The sequence below is a fragment of the Acipenser ruthenus genome, chromosome 28 (genome assembly GCF_902713425.1).
Source record: "Acipenser ruthenus chromosome 28, fAciRut3.2 maternal haplotype, whole genome shotgun sequence".
NCBI classification, from domain to species: Eukaryota; Metazoa; Chordata; class Actinopteri; order Acipenseriformes; family Acipenseridae; genus Acipenser; species Acipenser ruthenus.
The window spans coordinates 24484088-24502074 of record NC_081216.1 but is presented as its reverse complement, the minus strand read 5'-3'; the positions used below and the strand labels follow the sequence as shown (position 1 = coordinate 24502074).

The window sequence follows — 17987 nt, the reverse complement described above, 5'->3', positions numbered from 1 at the left end:
ATGACATTTTAGAAAGGTTAACAAGATTTTAAAATACCATAATACTAGACAATTAGTTATTTCTAAACCGAAGAGGGTGATTTGCAAAACAGGTGGTCAGTTATCTACCAGGTTACGTCTGCTACAGTGGGTATTATTGCTATGATGAAACAATTTTGTTTTGCATTTTCTATCAATATTTATGGATCACATTCCAGGACTTGAACCTTTCTTCTCCATTACAGCCAAGCTGCAGGGTTTGATTTGATCAGCATATACATGCCAGTATAAGCCATAGCTGGAATTTTGTACAGCACTGTACAGCACTGGGGAATCACATTGATTACACCATCCACCTAGCCTTGGTTCTACTGGGATTCCTCCGAAAAATATATGTGTCAAGATAGATGGATTCCCTGGTGCTTTAACATGCTCTAAAAAAACAGCTGTGGTTTGTCCCCGTGGAATATACAGCTCTGGCCCAAAGTTTTGCATCACCTAGAATTTAAGGATTGAGACATAATTTAAAAACAAAACTATATGAACATAATCTTATTTAACATCATGTGATCAAAGAAACTGCTAAATTATAGTGCAAAAGTCTACTGGAAGACATAATAGTAGTACAGTATTTCATGCTAGATTTCGAAATGTCACGTTTTTCAATTTGTCAGTTTTTCAAAGTGGTATGTAATTCAGTATTTTAACATAACATTATTAAACAGGTTTCATTCAGCTTTAGCAAAATTAGTTAATTCTATAGGGTGATGCAAAACGTTTGGCCATAACTGTAGGTTGATCCAGTCCTAAGCAGAAAACATCTTAAAACCACATCACTCACCTGGAAGACAATGACAAATGCTAATCTGGCTGCCAAGACAGCCCAGAATTGTTTGGAGATGTCATAACCATTCAGTGACCATGGGGGCTCTCTGTAGTCTTTGAATCTGCAAAGCAAAGGAGGCAGCAATTGTGGATTCTACAACTTGAAATTATCTGAATTGAAGAGAATAATCTGAAGAAAATAGCAAGTGTTAATTAATTTTCTAAAATGCTGTCATTTTCTTAAATAAATCAAATACATTATTTAATTACAATTTGAGCAAGATACATTGTGTTTGTTATAGTATACTGAATGTATAAAAGCATATCTCCACTTAGACTAAAAATACAACAACTTTCTTCAGCAAATGGTATTTCACTACAGAAAATGGAGTTTACGCATGTTTAATCCCTGCCCTTTTACAGAGTTTGTTAATCAAAACTACTGGGGTTTGGACATAATATATAATCAAAGCCTTTTTGTTGGCTGTGCACGTCATGTAATCTCTCATAAAATTGGTTTAAATAAAATGTCAACATTTTTGTATTCTATTAAAAACAGACTTGTGTGAAGAAGGCCTACTATTTCCAAACAGAATTCCCAGACACTGTTGGCAAGTCTGAATAAATCCTAGGAGTAGACCGAACGATGGAGATTGACAGATGGGAGTTACCTGCATATTTCCACCTTGTAGCCCAGCTGCATGGGCTCAATTGGCTCAGTCCCTGACTTGAAGTCGCTGACGTTGAAGTAGGACAGGGTGTGGTTGATGAAGCCATGCATGGAGCCGTCTGTACTGTACATGTACAGGTACACCAGGCGTGGAATGAAGTCAGACGTGAACGCGATCACGAATGCCTGGACAGTCAAAATGAAGAGAGTCACCAATCAAATAGCAGCAGAATAAAACAGGTCACACCTCACATGAACAGTTCTGTTATATACTCAAAACCACCAAGAAACTGCAAAGTATGTATCTTTTTTTAAAATTTAAAATCAGAACATTTTCTTTCCTTCTCCTAAAAAACATTTTGTATTCCAGTCTGGTCTATGACCATGTAAAATGTGCCAGGCCCTCAAACTCATTCTGCTAAAGTCACTATAATTATCAATGGTATAATATTAACACAAATAAATAATAATAATTAAATGTGTTTACAGTGTCAGATTGTATAAACATGGTTCCTTAATAAAATTACAGGGAGCCTGAGACTCTGATAAGGGTACAAACAACAGCACTGAAAATCATAGGTACGATAAGCAATCCAAACACTGAAATGCTACAGCTGACAATATATAATTTTCCGCAAAAACTGGAAACAAAACATGCTGTCTGTGCCCATAGCATACTCTCTTCTGTCTTTTCACATTACTGAGATGACTTTTAAGGTCATTTTAGTGCTGTCTTAAACAACAGCTATACCACCTTGGAGTCTGACCTCATCAGTCCAAAGACCTAAGCAAGATCAAGAAATACTTGGATGGTTGACCTCCAAAAAAAAACGAGTGATGTTTGAAATGTTTTTGGTGACCAGTAGATGGCACTCTTCCATTTTGTCCTGCCTCAAACAAGCAGCAAGGAAGAGGGCTTTGTTGTAAAGCTGAGGAAACACAAAGCCACTTTCCCCCTCGGCTGGTGTGGTCAAAACAGCGGCAGGTCTAAATACTAAGATTAAGATTTGTTGCAGCAATATATTTAAATATATAATACTGATAGTTTTTGTCATTAATCAGCTGGGGAATGAAAAGTTTCTCTTTGGTGCGTTTAACATATATACTGTTGCTTTGACTGAAATGAGCAGTTGTGGGAACAATAATAATAATAATAATAATAATAATAATAATAATAATAATAATAAACTTACATTAATGATGACTGCCAGTTTCGCTACTACTCTTAGAATGTTGTACCAGATACCTGAAATGCAAGAGGAATTGAAACAGGTCAAACCTGTAGTCTGTTTGCAGCTCTGAGTGTGGGTGTGACAGTAGGTGAGTAACTGCCACAGGAATGAGTTGTTCAAGGAATCCACAAATACAATACAATAAAGCCTATACAGTAGTCTCCGCGTATAGGAACACCTCTGAAGAGAACACTTTGCCTAAGGGAACACCCTTGTGCTGAAACAGATTTTTCCCATTGTAAATGTGCTGGTTAAAGGAACAGGAACTTTGCTTAAAAGAGCACTTTCTTAGCACCGATAGCGATTCGATTAACTCTTCATTATCAAACAGAAATTAAAATGGTGTATTCAGTCTTTTCAAAAGTGACTTGTCATCGCGAGAGTGTCTTGAGGCACACTGATTGGTTTATTAAATCTTTCCAGAACCGGCGTCACATCATTGCCTCGCTGTGTATTCTGATTTCCACGAGTGCAGCTCGTCGCTACAAAATGGCACGTAAACAAACAGCGAAATGCGCCGCTGTTTCTCTTGCTACAAAAAGTTGGAAATTGTTCGAGTTCTTGAAAAAAAACCTGAAATCAGACAAAAGTCTATATATATAACAATTAGTGATCACTTACCAATATCTTTTGCTCGTGCAGCCACTGGTCTCCTGAGTTCTGCTATAAACTTCTTAGCATCCAAGCGAATCTCAATAATATTGTTTAACAATGCAAACAGGGGAGCCAGTGGAAATGAAGCCACAAACAGGGTAACGAATCCAAACTGTATCACTGTAAAGAAAGGTGCCTTTAGTTATCACATCTGTAGTGTGACAATACTCTTTTTCATGTATATAAACTGTATGGTACTGTAAATGCAAACAACATTAAAACCAAACCAAAATACAGGAACACACACACAATGAAGGAAGAAGCGGTCTATATTTAATATAACCCAGTCAGATGAAAGTCCTTAACCAGTGTGATTATAACTCATACAGCCTAAACTGAACAGATACGCTCATGTTAGCAGGATTCCAGCACACATTCCAGCTCCAGCTGTGTGAGCATACTGATGACACTGTACGAAGTGCCGTTTATCAATACGAACAAGGAAAGCTGATCTAATTAGACTGAAACCCAGGATCCCCCTTGATGCGGTGCCAGTGGTAAGAACTGCGGCATGTTTTTCACTAACACCACCAGACTTTAAATCAGTCACGTAACCGATGAGGGTAAGTTAACCGTGAGGTGCAAACAGCTGTGGAATAACCTCCCCTGTCCGTCAAACACCAAAAATAAGTCACATCAGATGCCGAAGGAATTTAAAAGTACGGACCAACCCTTATTTAAAATGACATACAGAAGTCTACTGCCACGGCTTCTGTAGAACAGTTAGACCAATGCATGTGTTTGACTTATTAAAAACATTTGGCAAGACACTAAGTAGGTAACAATGTGCTCCAAGTAATTGTTTAGATTTCTATATAGAAACAGGCAACTGGTTATATACAAATTAAATGAATAACTGTGTAATAGATTTACTCTACACACCCCATCCACAGTTCATGTCTTAGCACTTATATGAGGGTGTGTTACTTTTTAAAAGTATTCTTGCTGCAATTGTAACATTTAGTCACTAGGTGTTTCAGGTCTCCTATAGGCGTTCTACCTCCCTTCCCTGGCACTTGTCACCCTTGTTCAGCCAGCCTGGTCTGCTCAATAAGCAGTACCAAAAACCTGTTCCTGTCCACGCTGAACAAGCAGAACATGTCTGTTCATCATATGAAAGTCTGGGGCAAGCCTGTCCCATATTTACAGTCGACCAGCGTTTGGAATCAGTCTATATATAACATCAGTGCTGTAAATGTCATGCACCTACACTACTGAGGGCCACACATATACAACAAATCCCTAGCAACAGCGGTCAAGTTCATACACTCCATTTCATACTTCTAACTAGTTCTAGCTTGGTGTAAACATACAAGGTATAAACCAGTGAAATAAATGCACCTATTATAGCTGTTCCAAAGCCATTACAAGAGCAATGCCATTCTTCTTGCAGGACATTCAAGAGGTGTTTTCTGTTTGTACAAAAATCGTAATTATCACGTTTCCGAATAGAAAGGAAAACTTAAGTATTTTTCATTTATAAAAAACAATAATTATTTGGTAACCCTGTTTAGTACACCATCTGTTTAGTACATGCATGTAACCTTAGTGCTAGAAACAAAATCTCTTAATGTCGTATATTAACATTGATGCCGACCTCAGGACTTGCATGCTCTGCATGTTCGGAGTTAAATATGTTTGCTCAACGGATCAAAGCCAGCTACTGGTCCTGTTATATGTAAGCTATACATGTGTTTTTGATCTGCTATACTGTACACTAGTACAAGATCAATTGTAAACTCAACCAAAAGCTCCAGCAGTTAGTCAAAAGGCCTTTGGGGTCAGTGAAAGCTCCAAGGTTGATGTCTAAGGGTTAAGATTGCAGGGTCATGGATTCAGTCACCTGACAGCTGTTAGCAGCTGGACTCCACTGCTCTACTGATGAAGTGGGTCTGGATTGCACACATTTATTGTTCTGAAATAACTTTTACACAATTAGGACATACTTTTCAAAGCTTTGTGTAACTTGTGAAAATGAACACCCCCCTCCCCTCCACACACAGTTTTATAAAGTGCGTTTCTTAAACAATATTTGTAATTAAAAATTATTACATTTTTTTTTCTACTGCAAATTACACTTCCTGTTTACTCAAGTCGATGTAACTGAACCTAAAGATAGAAATGCAGCTGTTTTGTACAATAACCATTGCTTGGAAATTGTACTCCAAGGGCAGGCATGCGATACTTTGTTTATGATACAAATCAACCTGGTTGTTTCTGTCACTGTCTGGTGTAATTTTAACCCTTGTGATCTGAGAATGCCCGATGACGCCTGTGCCCGTGTGGTGATTATTAAGAGTTGGCATGCAATGCACTGACAGGAGCTGGGATTCTAGGAATCTGTGTGCTTCGCTCCAGCAGGCATTATCTAAAGATGCAAGAGGTGTCAAACACGGGGGACAAAATGGGCCAGAAAGACACCCCGTATAAAAGGCTGGGCTGATTGGATTTAAAAAAAAAATCTAATATAAAGGGTGCAAGAGAGGTCCACAGAAAGTGCTGTTTTGTATCTCGTTACAGTACCCTCTGATTATGAAAGAGATGCCACGCTGATACTCAGAATTATATACATATATACATTATATATATATATATATATATATATATATATATATATATATTGTAATGGACACAGAAAACCTGCCTGAAATAGTTTTCCATGTGCTTTCACCAGCCCCCCTGTGGGTAAGACTCACTCATTTCCATGTACTCAGGTGTAAGCCCTGCAAATGGCTCCAGGTAGTAGTCAACCTCATAGCGCTGTAGCTTCTTGTTATTTTCTTCCTCCGGCACAGACGTTCTTTTTGACTTGAAGTATCTGATCAGCTTCTTCAGTTTGCTGCAAAGTTGACGGTGAGCCCATTTTAATATTTAAAATATTTGTCATATTTACGTTTGGAGACATTCTTGGGGATTACCTGCCTCAAATAGCCAGGAAACAAGGATATATTAACATAAACATTACTGATGCAGCGATATCATAACGGTAACATCAGGTTAGCAGATGAAAGCATAGCCTGGGGTTTTCTAGCATATTTCCTATATACAGATACATGAGGGAAGCTTGTTGTCAGTTAGGTATGTAGGATGTAGATGGAGGTGAAGACATGTTTATACGTATCTGTATGCTATGGAACATCTGTATTGCTAAAACAGCTGTATGGTTTAGCTAGTAAAGTTTATCCTCCTCGGTCCCGAGACTAGGTTTGTTAAGTGAAAATAAAATTTGGCCGTGAAACTCATTATTTGCTTTACATGAGCCCACAAAAACACACTTAATATGAGACCTATATTTCGGACCGAGGAGAAATTAACTTCCCTCACATTGTTATAACTGTTATAAATCGGTTAATGAAAACACAGTAATGCAAGGAGTAATAAGGAGGTGGATGATATCCATATTAAGAATGCTTGTCTATTACCCTTAGCCAATAAGTCCCAGTGTTTTACTGCATAGAAAGTGTTTTACTGCATAGAATTACTTACATTGTTAGCACACAATTGTCTGTGTAATTTGGTCACAGTTGGGGAGAGGGTCTATACCAAAGTCATTACAAGGAATACATTTTAATTATGGCGTTAAACTGGTGTCTAAAAGCTACCAAATTCAAATTCAGTGATTTGTGATCATGGGTGGATTTTCCTCAGGAACAGGAACTTTTCAAACATTGAAAGTAAAATGACTTACGGAATTCCAATCTCAAACAGGTTGTTCTGGATGAGCTGTTTACCCAACATAATGATACTGAGTTGAATACACAGCTCCATGAGACATCCTCCTGGTGCACACTAACCGACAGGAAAGAACAAAGCCACAAATCAAGAGAACTGAACATCAACAGCCTAGACGCTAAAGAAAGAAAGAAAGAAAACCATTTGATACATTACCTCTTCCATTCGGAAAGACTGAAATGCATAGACATAGTTTCCTGGACGGCCAACGAACCTGTCCATTAAAAAAAACAAGTAGAAGAACTGAAACTATGTGGCAGATTAATCAAAATCACCTCTAATGATGTAGGAGTTACACAATTGAACATGTAATTAATGGGTGTGACAAAGTTAAAAGTTCAGCAGTATTTGTCCTGTAATCATACAGCTAAATTGTATTAGTTTCTTTAAAAGACCCACCTTCCTTTGAAGAAAGCAACATACATTATAGGTGTGAATGCGTTCACAAACTTCAGTACGAATGCCTTGAAAATCAGCCTCTCCTCAAAGCTTTTGTCAGTTTTTGGGACCTCTATATAAAAAAAAAAAATTAAAGAAAAGAAAATAATAAAATACATAGCACTGCATATTCACATATATACAAACATACATACATTCCCAGATTCATTACGTTTTTATAAAAAGCACACAGCTAACTTTTTCAAAACTTGAAACGTAATTGCAACACACAAACAAAATTACACAAACAGCAGCCTAGTATTTACCGATCAGAGTCAGCCATCTGGCAATGTACCCGTAGACCTCATCCAGGATTAGGATGACCACCAGGTTGATGATGACTGCTGTGGCCATGACAGTGACCCGCACATTGGACTTGGTGCTGGGGCTGGAGCTCATAGCCAGAGCTGCAGCTGTGGAGATCCGGTAGAGGATCACTCCAAACACTATTGCAAACGTCAGACCGATCTGAATGGGAGAAGGGGAGAAGACAGTGGGCAATCCTGTTGATGTACAGTAAATTGGTGCAAAACTCACAATGGTATTGCCGTTTTGTTTGCACTTGTATCTGCTATGGGATACTGTGGCAAGTTGGCTGGGTGGTGTGACGTCACAGACCCGGAAGATAATACAGGCAGGCACAGTACTGGGGTAAGAACGCTTTCGCGGTCGTATTTATTAAAGTGAAAAAGAACAAAACAAAACACTTTACAGAAACAAAAAGGCACGATGGGCAAAACAGACAAACAAAACAGACACGAAACAAAAACAAGTATCGTGCTGGTGTAAACCAGCATGGGTACAAATTGCTTTCTACTATTGACTCTCTCGTCTTACGACTCACGTCTCGTTCTGCTTCTGAACACACTAACCATGTTCACTCAAAGCTGCAGGTTTTTATATTGTGGCCAAGGGATTAACTGGCTCTTAATTACCTAGTTTATCCCTCTGCCACATTCAGCACAGGGTTTCTCATATACACAGGGTTTCTCAATAACTGCTGTTCACCACGCATTCTCACAATTTTATCTGGATGGGGCATTTTAAACCCATCCAGGCTGTAAAACAATAATAACAAAACATTGTGTTTTTAACACACCAAACCATACAATGAAACAATAATAACACAACACAAATACATACACACACAGGTGCAGGGTGTAGCTGTCACAGATACCCTTGAAAATGAGGTGCGAATAAGAGAAATGATTTACCTTTGTGGTAAGCTATAGACACAACATGTACATTCATACCATTTAAATTTGATATGAGATAAAATTAAACGCTTCAAATCTCAATTCGTAGGTTCAGACTAAAAGAAAATTATTATTATTTAGTCATTTGGCTGACACTTTTATCCAAAATGACTTACAGAGACTTGGGTGTGAACTATGCATCACAACTGCTGTTGCAGAGTCACTTACAATAGGACCTCGGTTTTATGTCTCATCCGAAGGACAGAGCACAAGAAGGTTAAGTGACTTGCTCAGGGTCACACACAGGAGACAATGGCTGGGATTGAACCTGGAACCTCCTGGTAACAAGCCCCTTTCTTTAACCACTGGACCACCAAACATCCTATGTTGATTACAGCAGTAACATAAAGCACTCAGGGATGGGCAATGCCCTAGAGTTTGCTGTTACAGGTGAGAGACAGCAGCTTAGGATTTTCACGTATTGAGAAATACACACTTGTAAATCATTTTTATAGGTTTGAGAAAGTGCATTCTTACCATGAACAGAATCATGACCGCGTTTGTCACGTAGGCAGGGAATCTGTCCCTCCAGGTCAGCTTCTCTTTTTCAGTCTGTAAGTTAGGCCAGGTGGGAGACACATGTGTTATATTCAGTAATGGAACATTTCACATTTCTAACGCAGGCATACCCATTCTGTACTGTAGAGCTAGTTCAGATCCTTTTCATTCTTCTTGTGAGACTGTCATTTTGCAGTTTATGCTATTTCCCATAGTTATACTGTGCATTCATTTTTCTACATTGAACTAGCACCTCGTCTACTTTTTTCCCTTTTATACTGTGCATTTAATACGCTTACCTGCACTTTACCTTGCTTTTACTGTGCTTTATTACTCTTTGCTATACTTTTGCTATGGTAAACTTTTATAAGGGCCAATGCATTCATGTACAGTATGTACTTCAAGTTAAAAAAATATTGTACAGTTTACACAATGATTTGCGAAGTTTGAAGATGTATCCAAAAAAAAGTACTTAACCATAGTATTTGTTTTAAACCAAATCTAACCATAACCTAAAAGCAATATTCATTTGTTTTCTGTCTAAAATAGGCAAGTAAGTTACTGAGGAGAATATAGGCAACTACCAAACATACTACAGTATTTAATATAAATAAACACCATAACCATATGATGGCACTACACAAACCATTTTTACATATCTTGTACATATTCAAGACAAAAAATAAAAATCATAAAAGCTCAAAAGTAGAGAAAACATACATTTGAGAAGGGGGAAAAACACAAAAACAGGTTTAAATACGCACATGTGACTGACAAGTATATAATATGCACACCAACAAAACATCACGTAGATCACAAATGAAACACTGGGCATGCAGGTAAAATGGGATGCACGCAGACACATAGCAATGCAGCCACCACTACTGTTCACTGCATCTCATCATCATCCACTACAGCAAGGCAAAAGTGGAGAAAATATAATAAAGAGAGACGTGCACTGCCTAAAAGTGAGCAGGAACTGTGGTGATGGGGAAAATAAAATTGAAGTGGGATCAAATTGCATTACGTTTTATATTGGTTTGTCAGTAAAAAAAAAAAAAAAACACAACAAAGGAATGGATTTGATTTAATTAATCTAATGACTAAGGTATATGAGCGAGAACGCAAGTTTCACTTTTCTACCCAGTCATTGTTCTTAACCTGCTCAAATGCTCTTGATGTATTTGCATCCAATAATTGTACTTCGTATTATACAAATAAATGAACTAGCCCATTCAGACATCACATTATTGCATTTTTTTTTCATTTTTTTTTTTTTATTGACAAACCAGTGAATAGAGTTGATATTTAAAGTACCAGCTTGACCCCAGCCATGGCAGTTTCAACTGTTTGTTTCCATTTGTTTGTTCCCTCGTTCACAACCTCCGGGTGTTTCTGATGTCAAGCAGAGAAAAGGGAAAAAAATAGAAAAAAAAGCAGGACGACGCAAAACACGCGTTAAAGTTGCACTGCAACTCTTTAGGTACAACCTTTGAAAAAAAAAGCAGTGGATTTTAAAATTGGTCTTCCACACAAAGATGGTGCAGTAACTATATGGTTCTAAAATGTCTCTTTAAAAGTTTGATAAATGAGAGTCTCATCATGTGTCAAGAACGATAGTAGCATTCTTTTTTTTTTAAGCTCAATCCAGCCAAGCTCAAGTAACAATCCTCACTAAAGTAAATCTTTTACAGGGCTACAGTAAATGCCCTGGAGCAAATCCAGGTTTGGTTACAAATCAACAGTGCATAAATTGCTTCTGCTGCAATATCCTGTTAGGCTGCAGTAAATGTTATATAAGCAGTACAGAATAATACCGTTCATGGTGTACCTCAAACATGAACTAACCCAGCATACAAAAGCAATACCAGCAGTAGCAAAAAATCTGATAGGGTTACTGCTTTGTTGTTGTTTTGCTTTGTTTCCTATTTGAAGGCATCAATGCAGTTACATGTCAGCTTTGTAAGTGGCTTAAATGGTGGGTACAGATCTGAAGTGTCATGTGTCGAAGCATTATGTTTATGGTTCAGAGTTACTTACAGCAAGAAACTGTTTATTCTTTTACAGTCGCAGCCCAACAGAAACGCTAAATTGTTTGACACCAATCGAAGTTACACTGAACAAACTATCACTATTATCTGCTGTATTATTGAATTGTGGTTTGTCACACTTGAACAAAAGTTATTGTATTTCTTGCTCTTATTGTATTACTTGTATTGTAACACTTGAAATGTATTTGCTTACGATTGTAAGTCGCCCTGGATAAGGGCGTCTGCTAAGAAATAAATAATAATGATAAAAATAATAATAATCTGAATGTTTTCTGCTTTGCTACTGATGTTTAACATTAAAAGAAATAATACAATACTATATAGAGCAACAGGTAGCTAGCAGTCATTCCTATCACACATTTAAATACTGAAATATAAGATAAGATAATGACATACAAGATGCAATGCTGCAATGTTAAAGCATTTACAAATATGATAATGGAACGGTTTCATGTTAGCAAAACTTCACTTCAAATCAAATCAGCTGCCACCATACCTTTCTTTTTCTGTGCTCTTTTTTCATTGATTTCTTCATGACTCTGGATTCATACTCAGCTCTTGGGTGGTCCTGTATAAAAGTAGACACTAGAGGATTTATGCACAGCTAAAACACAATGCACTTTCAACAAATTGAAGTAATGGCAGCAGAATTATGGACTGAGCAATGAATCTGAGCGCATGCAACAATTCCACAGGCTTTTAATATAAAATGCTAAAATAATGCACCCAAATCATCACTGAAAGTATCTGTTTTTCTAACTGAACATTTTTTAATCTTAAGTTTTAATGATTACCGGGAACGGATATGCATAAGGTTTGTAGGATTCCTCATTTAACAGGTTTTAAAACTTGCCCCTCCCTCTTCTGAAAAACAGAATCAAATGACCAAGTTCACTGATTCAGAGCAGCAAACTAGAAGTATTTAATATTAATGTAAGTTAACAGGTTACTTTTAAGGTTATTTTCAGGGTAACAGTTTTTTTTTCCTTCCATTTGATGTTTCAATGTACAGGAGGTGAAAAAGCAAAAGCATTGAAAATAATAATAAAAAAAAAAATACTACCAAAACCCCTTTGGTCACAAGAGGTGTGTGAGGAAGACCTTAGCTGATGAACCTTTAGTTGCAATAGTTTGTGCAGAAAGTGAAGCAACTAAGCATTGTCAAAATGAGTCCTTAAACTCTCCTTTCCCTATATCTTGATCACTATCATTTGATTAGTATTTCTGTACTTTTTGATTGACTGTGTGTGTTTGTTTTTTTTTAATTAGAACTACAAAGTAAAAGAAAAAGAAAGACTTTTGACAATACTTGGTCCACAGGAATGCAAAGGAGCCCTGCTAAATATAAAAAAAAAGAAAAAAAAGGAGGAAAGTGCAGAGGAAAAGACCAAAACAAAATCTAAATAAAACTTAAAACCTGCTGCAAGATTACAAAAAATATATATAAATGATTAGAAACTTGGAAAAAGATGTTGGAAAGCTCAAGATCAATAATGGAGAAAAATAGTCCCTGAAATTCCCTTCTGATGGACAGGGTTGCAAGCAGTAGGGGAAATCTTATAGAATACGCTTGAGAAGAAACAAAACAAAAAAAAAACACCACCATAATAAAAGACCAACAAAATCCAAACCTTGACTGCTTCCTTCAGGAAACCACAGTGGAGGAAGAAAAAAACACAAAAAAAAAAACAAAAAAAAAACACCAAATTACTGATTTATCCCATGTTGTGTTTTTTTTTTTTTTTTTTTTTTTTACAGTATATCTGTTACAAAAATATACAAGAAATTGAAAAAACTGTACAGTAATGGCAGAAAAAAAATACTAAACTGAAAACAAAATAAAAATCACAAAAAGCAAACTGTTGTAAGACAACAGTAAATATCTTTTATATTCTGGTTTCCTTCTAGGCTTGAAATAAACTCCTCATTAATTTGATTAATTTATTCCATAAAATGTACAGCATTGTGAATTGAGCCCATGAGGTGCTAGTTGTTGCCTTGGCACATTGGATCACCCAGTTAATTAAAAACACAAACAAACTGAAACACACCAGGACAGTCTACTGTATATTCACTTTAAAAGGGACTGTTATTAAAAGTTAGTGTTCCCTGTATGCCATAAGAGAAAAAAAAGTTGTTATACAGTATGCTATTCTGATTGCTGATTTCAAAAAAGTTCAATGCAGTAAAAAGTCAATTAAAAACAGAGCTAATGTGAATAAGTCTTTAATCAGGTGGTGTGTTACTGTCATTCGATTTTTGTCCCCCGCAATTACTTTTTTCGCCAAATGTTTTCCCCCCTGCTTAAAATATATTTATAGGTCGTTTCCCAATTAATCATGGCTGTTCAATTGTCGTTAGCAGTTTGTCTGTTCAATCACTTCTCCAATTTTACTAAAGCTCTGTATAATTCATTACATCGTTTTGTTCTAACTTGCATGCTCATCACTGTTTAATGTTCTTGTACACAGCTGTCTCATTGGGCTGCACTTATCGGACTGGGGATTAGATTACCTTCCGACACCAATTTACAAACTTTTTCATGTAAATTCCTCAAGCTACCTAACACCACCTGAGAGACATTTAATTGCTTGGAGATCAATAGAAAAGCAAGTTATTGAGACTCTTCCGGGCAGGATAGGCAGGTTAACCGTGTCTTATACCTCTTTTACCTATTTTAATGGACTGATATATTTTTGTGTTTCTCATATTGCATCAAAGTTGTTCAATGTGTATCCTAACACCCACCGTACAACACGCCTCATGCATACAGTCTCATATACAGTGCTGCTCACAGCATGACACTTGATACAGCAAATTAATTTTGGACTGACAAGGCTGAGCTAGACTATTCATAGGCATATGTTCTCTGCTGTCCCTTTAAAACACAACAGAAGCAAGCAGACAATGTGTATCATCTCAAAGTTGTTTTCTAATTGCATTTACTGAACTTTTTTTTCTACATACATGTTTCATTTGTATGAGATTTTCCATTTACTAATTGCAGACTGCAAAAAGGTATAGAACATAAATAACAGGATATCAAACAGGTAAGAAATTCAATATTTGGATAATTTAGATTCTAAAGTATCCATTTAAGGGCCTTCTTCATATGCATTATGTAATAGCTGAACCCCAATTTTAATAGCTGTCATGGTCAGTCTAAAGGGAATGCACTCAAACAGAGATCACTAGATTCTATTCTACCACTGTAAAATTAATACAAACACTTTCAGGAGAGTACGTGTTTAACTGGATGACAGAAAGTAAAACTAGTCTCTCACCTCCTCTTCCTCAAAGCCTGTCAGATCCCATTTGTAATTGAGCCGCATTTGTCTTCTCTTCCAGTGCTCCATGAACATGGCAGCTAAAAACAATAACATAAGCCTAAATATTTATTAGCAGGTAGACAGAGGAGATGGGGAGGGAATAGAATTTCCTTATGATAAAGGACATCAGTTTTATGACACACAGCTTCATACGATGATCTGCTAATGGATTGTTAAATGTGAAGCTAGGGCCTCACTGAAAAGAACACAGATACAATCCATATTAGTGCTTCATTAGAAAATTACTTAAGTCAATGACACCAGCCCTTCTGACATTCCCAGGGAATGGTTGTGCCTTGGCGCAAAGTAGCATAATAATGCGCCCTGTATGATTTATTGATAAGGAGGCATATTATATATTGTCTGTAAACTCTACGAGACAGATAAAAAAAAAAAAAGATAAAAGAGATTAGTGTTTTGTTTGTTTTAACAGCACGCACAGAGTCTTTACATAAATAAAAGTGCCCTGTTTTTATTTGTTCAAAAATCTTATGTTGTAATATGAAATTGGTTTGCCTTTAAAGACCATAACTCTGTAATGGTGTTAAATGACAGATGCATAACCAGGGGGTGGGTACCGCCAAGCAGATCGTTATTATTATTATTAGTTTATTTAGCAGGCGCCTTTATCCAAGGCGATTTACAGAGACTGGAAGGAGGCACATTTTGCCCTGAGGGCGCTGCAGTGCTTGTTGGTACAGAGGAAAGTTTAAGATTTAAATAGACATTTCAGAATGAACACAATATTTAGGAAAGCATTTTTCAATTTTCAAGCTTTTGGTTTCAAGGGGTTCCCACAGACATTAAAAACCAAAGGGCCTCTCCCCTTACTGATTGCTTCATTAAAAGAGATTAACTAACAGCTGTTACTGTACATTGGATTTGATTAGTATGTATAAAATATATATATATATATATCTTGGATCTAGATCAATGCCTCTGGATAAAGGCTCTGCTACTGTAGGTGCACAGTCGTTTTAAACTGGATGTCTTCACATTATCCTGTAATCAAGTGGAAAAAAAAAAAAAAAAAAAACAGAGCTGAACTTATAACCGGAGAAGCTGTTGTTGTTTTATCTAAGCAGAAACTTCCTGCCTTCGTTGAGGAGTGTATAATAGTGACCTGTGATGATAAACAGGGAAAAAGAATGCATAGAAAAACGTTTGTATGTCCAGCTCCTGTAAAAAGACATTCTTCTGTATCTCTGAGAATGTGCAGAGCTATTGGCAAGACACTGCCTGACAGTTAAACCTGCTGTCGGAGCCTAGATTGAATGACAATAGGCGTGCTCCATAACTACAAGTGAGATATTGACCCGGGAACCATATCTCAATGTGAAGTTACTAGCTAGAAGTTACTAGCTAAAAGTGCTGCCCTGATCCTTATTAACCCAGATAAAAACATCATGTGTGGGTTAGCAATTTAATTTAATTTATTAAAATCACATTTAAAAAAACAAAACAAAAAAAAAAAACATTGGACTTGATTTTCGAAAAATGCAACTAATGAAAATACCAATACCAGAAATAAGCAATCCTGAAATGTTTTTCCTTAATGTAAAATCTGGCACATATTTCCAATGAACAAATGCTTCTCCATTCTAAAGATTAAATAAACATGAAAAAATGCTGAATATTCACTCCTCTCAACAGGCACTGTATCAATCCCTTGCAGCTCGCAGTCATGCACTCATGTTTATTTGAAAAAGGGCATGGTGCTGGAGTGAAAGGAATGGTTTGTGGAAGGCAGAAGGTATAATATAACTTCCTAACAGAACAAACTGAGAGGCTACTGTCTTGAGCTCTGCAATACTTCTATACATAGTAATAATAGAACGCTGCCTTAATGAAATTGTATTGTCAAACCTGGACTACTGTCCCAAATATCAGAGGCATCACCAGCACAATCTATTTGCAATCTATTTTCAGAGACAGGGTGATCCACTGTGGATTTGGCAAACTCCGATCTAATGCTTCACTGACTCCAGTACTAATTCACATCAGTACTAAAGTTAAAGACGGATCTTAACTGCAACGACTCAATGTGCATGGATTTCATTTTGTTTGGGTACAATATAACCATCATTTATTCTTGGTTTATATTACTGCAAAGTTTTGTTTGACAGCAAACAATCTGACAGGCTGTCATCACAATGGAAACAGATCCCACCAGAGCATTATAATGCAGGATTTTTTACAAACCCATACTAGTAAGTTGACCTTGGATGTGCTATTAATATAAAAAGACTGTATTCATTACACCTGAACGACTGGTTGTATGTGTGATAGAAGGGATCTGTCATCATTTTGTCTATTAAAGCGAGATGTTGCCATGCACGCTACACAATTTCCACTTGGCAACTCTGGCCAGCTCAGTTAATCACTGTTGGTTTCAGAACCATAAAAAAAAAAAATCTATCCGATAGAAAACAACGTACATGGCCACAAACCACTCAAACACTAAAAGTCAACAACAAATGATTTACCTATTGATTATAATTGCAAACAATGAGTAATATACATGTACGCTGTTATTTATAGAACCTGCAAAGTGCATGTTCCTTAAGATTCAATGGCCTTGAACTAATGAATTAACTCTCACCTAAGCAAACATGAAACACATAATTTGTCATTGCTCTGTGATACAGTGGTACAAACAGATTGATACATAACGATTAAGGGAGTATTGCAACTGCCGGTTGCAAACCTGTCCTGTACCAGTACTGGTATTGGTACCACAGGTTGAAAAACCACTGGTTTAGATAATTAAAATAGACCAGTAGGTGTGCCCAGGGTGGTCTGGGTATTAAACTGCCCACAGAGCACAGCGTTCTAAGGCTTACCCCACAGTGCCATGAAGATGGAGAAGAAGACAGTAGCTGGGTTGTCGAAGAGATGGCTGGCACGTGCCGTGGCACAGGCGGTGCTGAGCTTCCAGTAGCTGCAGGTTCGATCACACAGGGGGCACATTGTGATGTTGATACGATTGTCACACATCTCCATGCTAGGCAGGACAACAAGTGGGAGAGACAAAAAAAAAAAAAAGATGCTTAATTTTTTTTTGTATTCAAAACCTCTTTTAGACATTTTTTTTTTGTTTGCATGGATTTTTAGGTATATAATTATTTCCCACTTTGTAAAAATGCATCATTGCATCAGTTTATCACCATGTTACCTACTTTCCCTACTACAGCTGCTCAACCTGTAAAGTTAATTTGCTGGCTTGGTACCATTGTACTGTAGAAGCCTATTTGCAATCAATTGTTGAAAAATTACACAAACAAACATAAAACACTGGACACAACTCACTTTCCTGTGCGATT

General features: G+C 36.9%; 1 protein-coding gene across 6 annotated transcripts in view; it reads right to left on the bottom strand.

Annotated features, from left to right (window-relative positions):
• LOC117434874 (anoctamin-1-like) overlaps positions 1-17987 on the bottom strand; it is a 46192-nt gene that overhangs the window by 2909 nt on the left and 25296 nt on the right. For 3 of the 6 annotated variants that reach the window (XM_034057551.3, XM_034057550.3, XM_059003011.1), the window contains 15 exons: positions 17508-17668; positions 14620-14702; positions 12967-12978; positions 11832-11903; positions 10602-10679; positions 9264-9338; positions 7797-7998; positions 7492-7603; positions 7249-7306; positions 7049-7149; positions 6057-6199; positions 3328-3480; positions 2668-2720; positions 1476-1660; positions 821-926 (listed from right to left, as the gene is read on the bottom strand). In XM_034057551.3, the coding sequence (XP_033913442.2) occupies positions 821-926; positions 1476-1660; positions 2668-2720; positions 3328-3480; positions 6057-6199; positions 7049-7149; positions 7249-7306; positions 7492-7603; positions 7797-7998; positions 9264-9338; positions 10602-10679; positions 11832-11903; positions 12967-12978; positions 14620-14702; positions 17508-17668 (1594 nt within the window). The remainder of the gene's footprint in view (positions 1-820; positions 927-1475; positions 1661-2667; positions 2721-3327; positions 3481-6056; positions 6200-7048; positions 7150-7248; positions 7307-7491; positions 7604-7796; positions 7999-9263; positions 9339-10601; positions 10680-11831; positions 11904-12966; positions 12979-14619; positions 14703-17507; positions 17669-17987) is intronic. The other 3 variants (XM_034057552.3, XM_034057553.3, XM_034057554.3) reach the window with 3 other exon arrangements.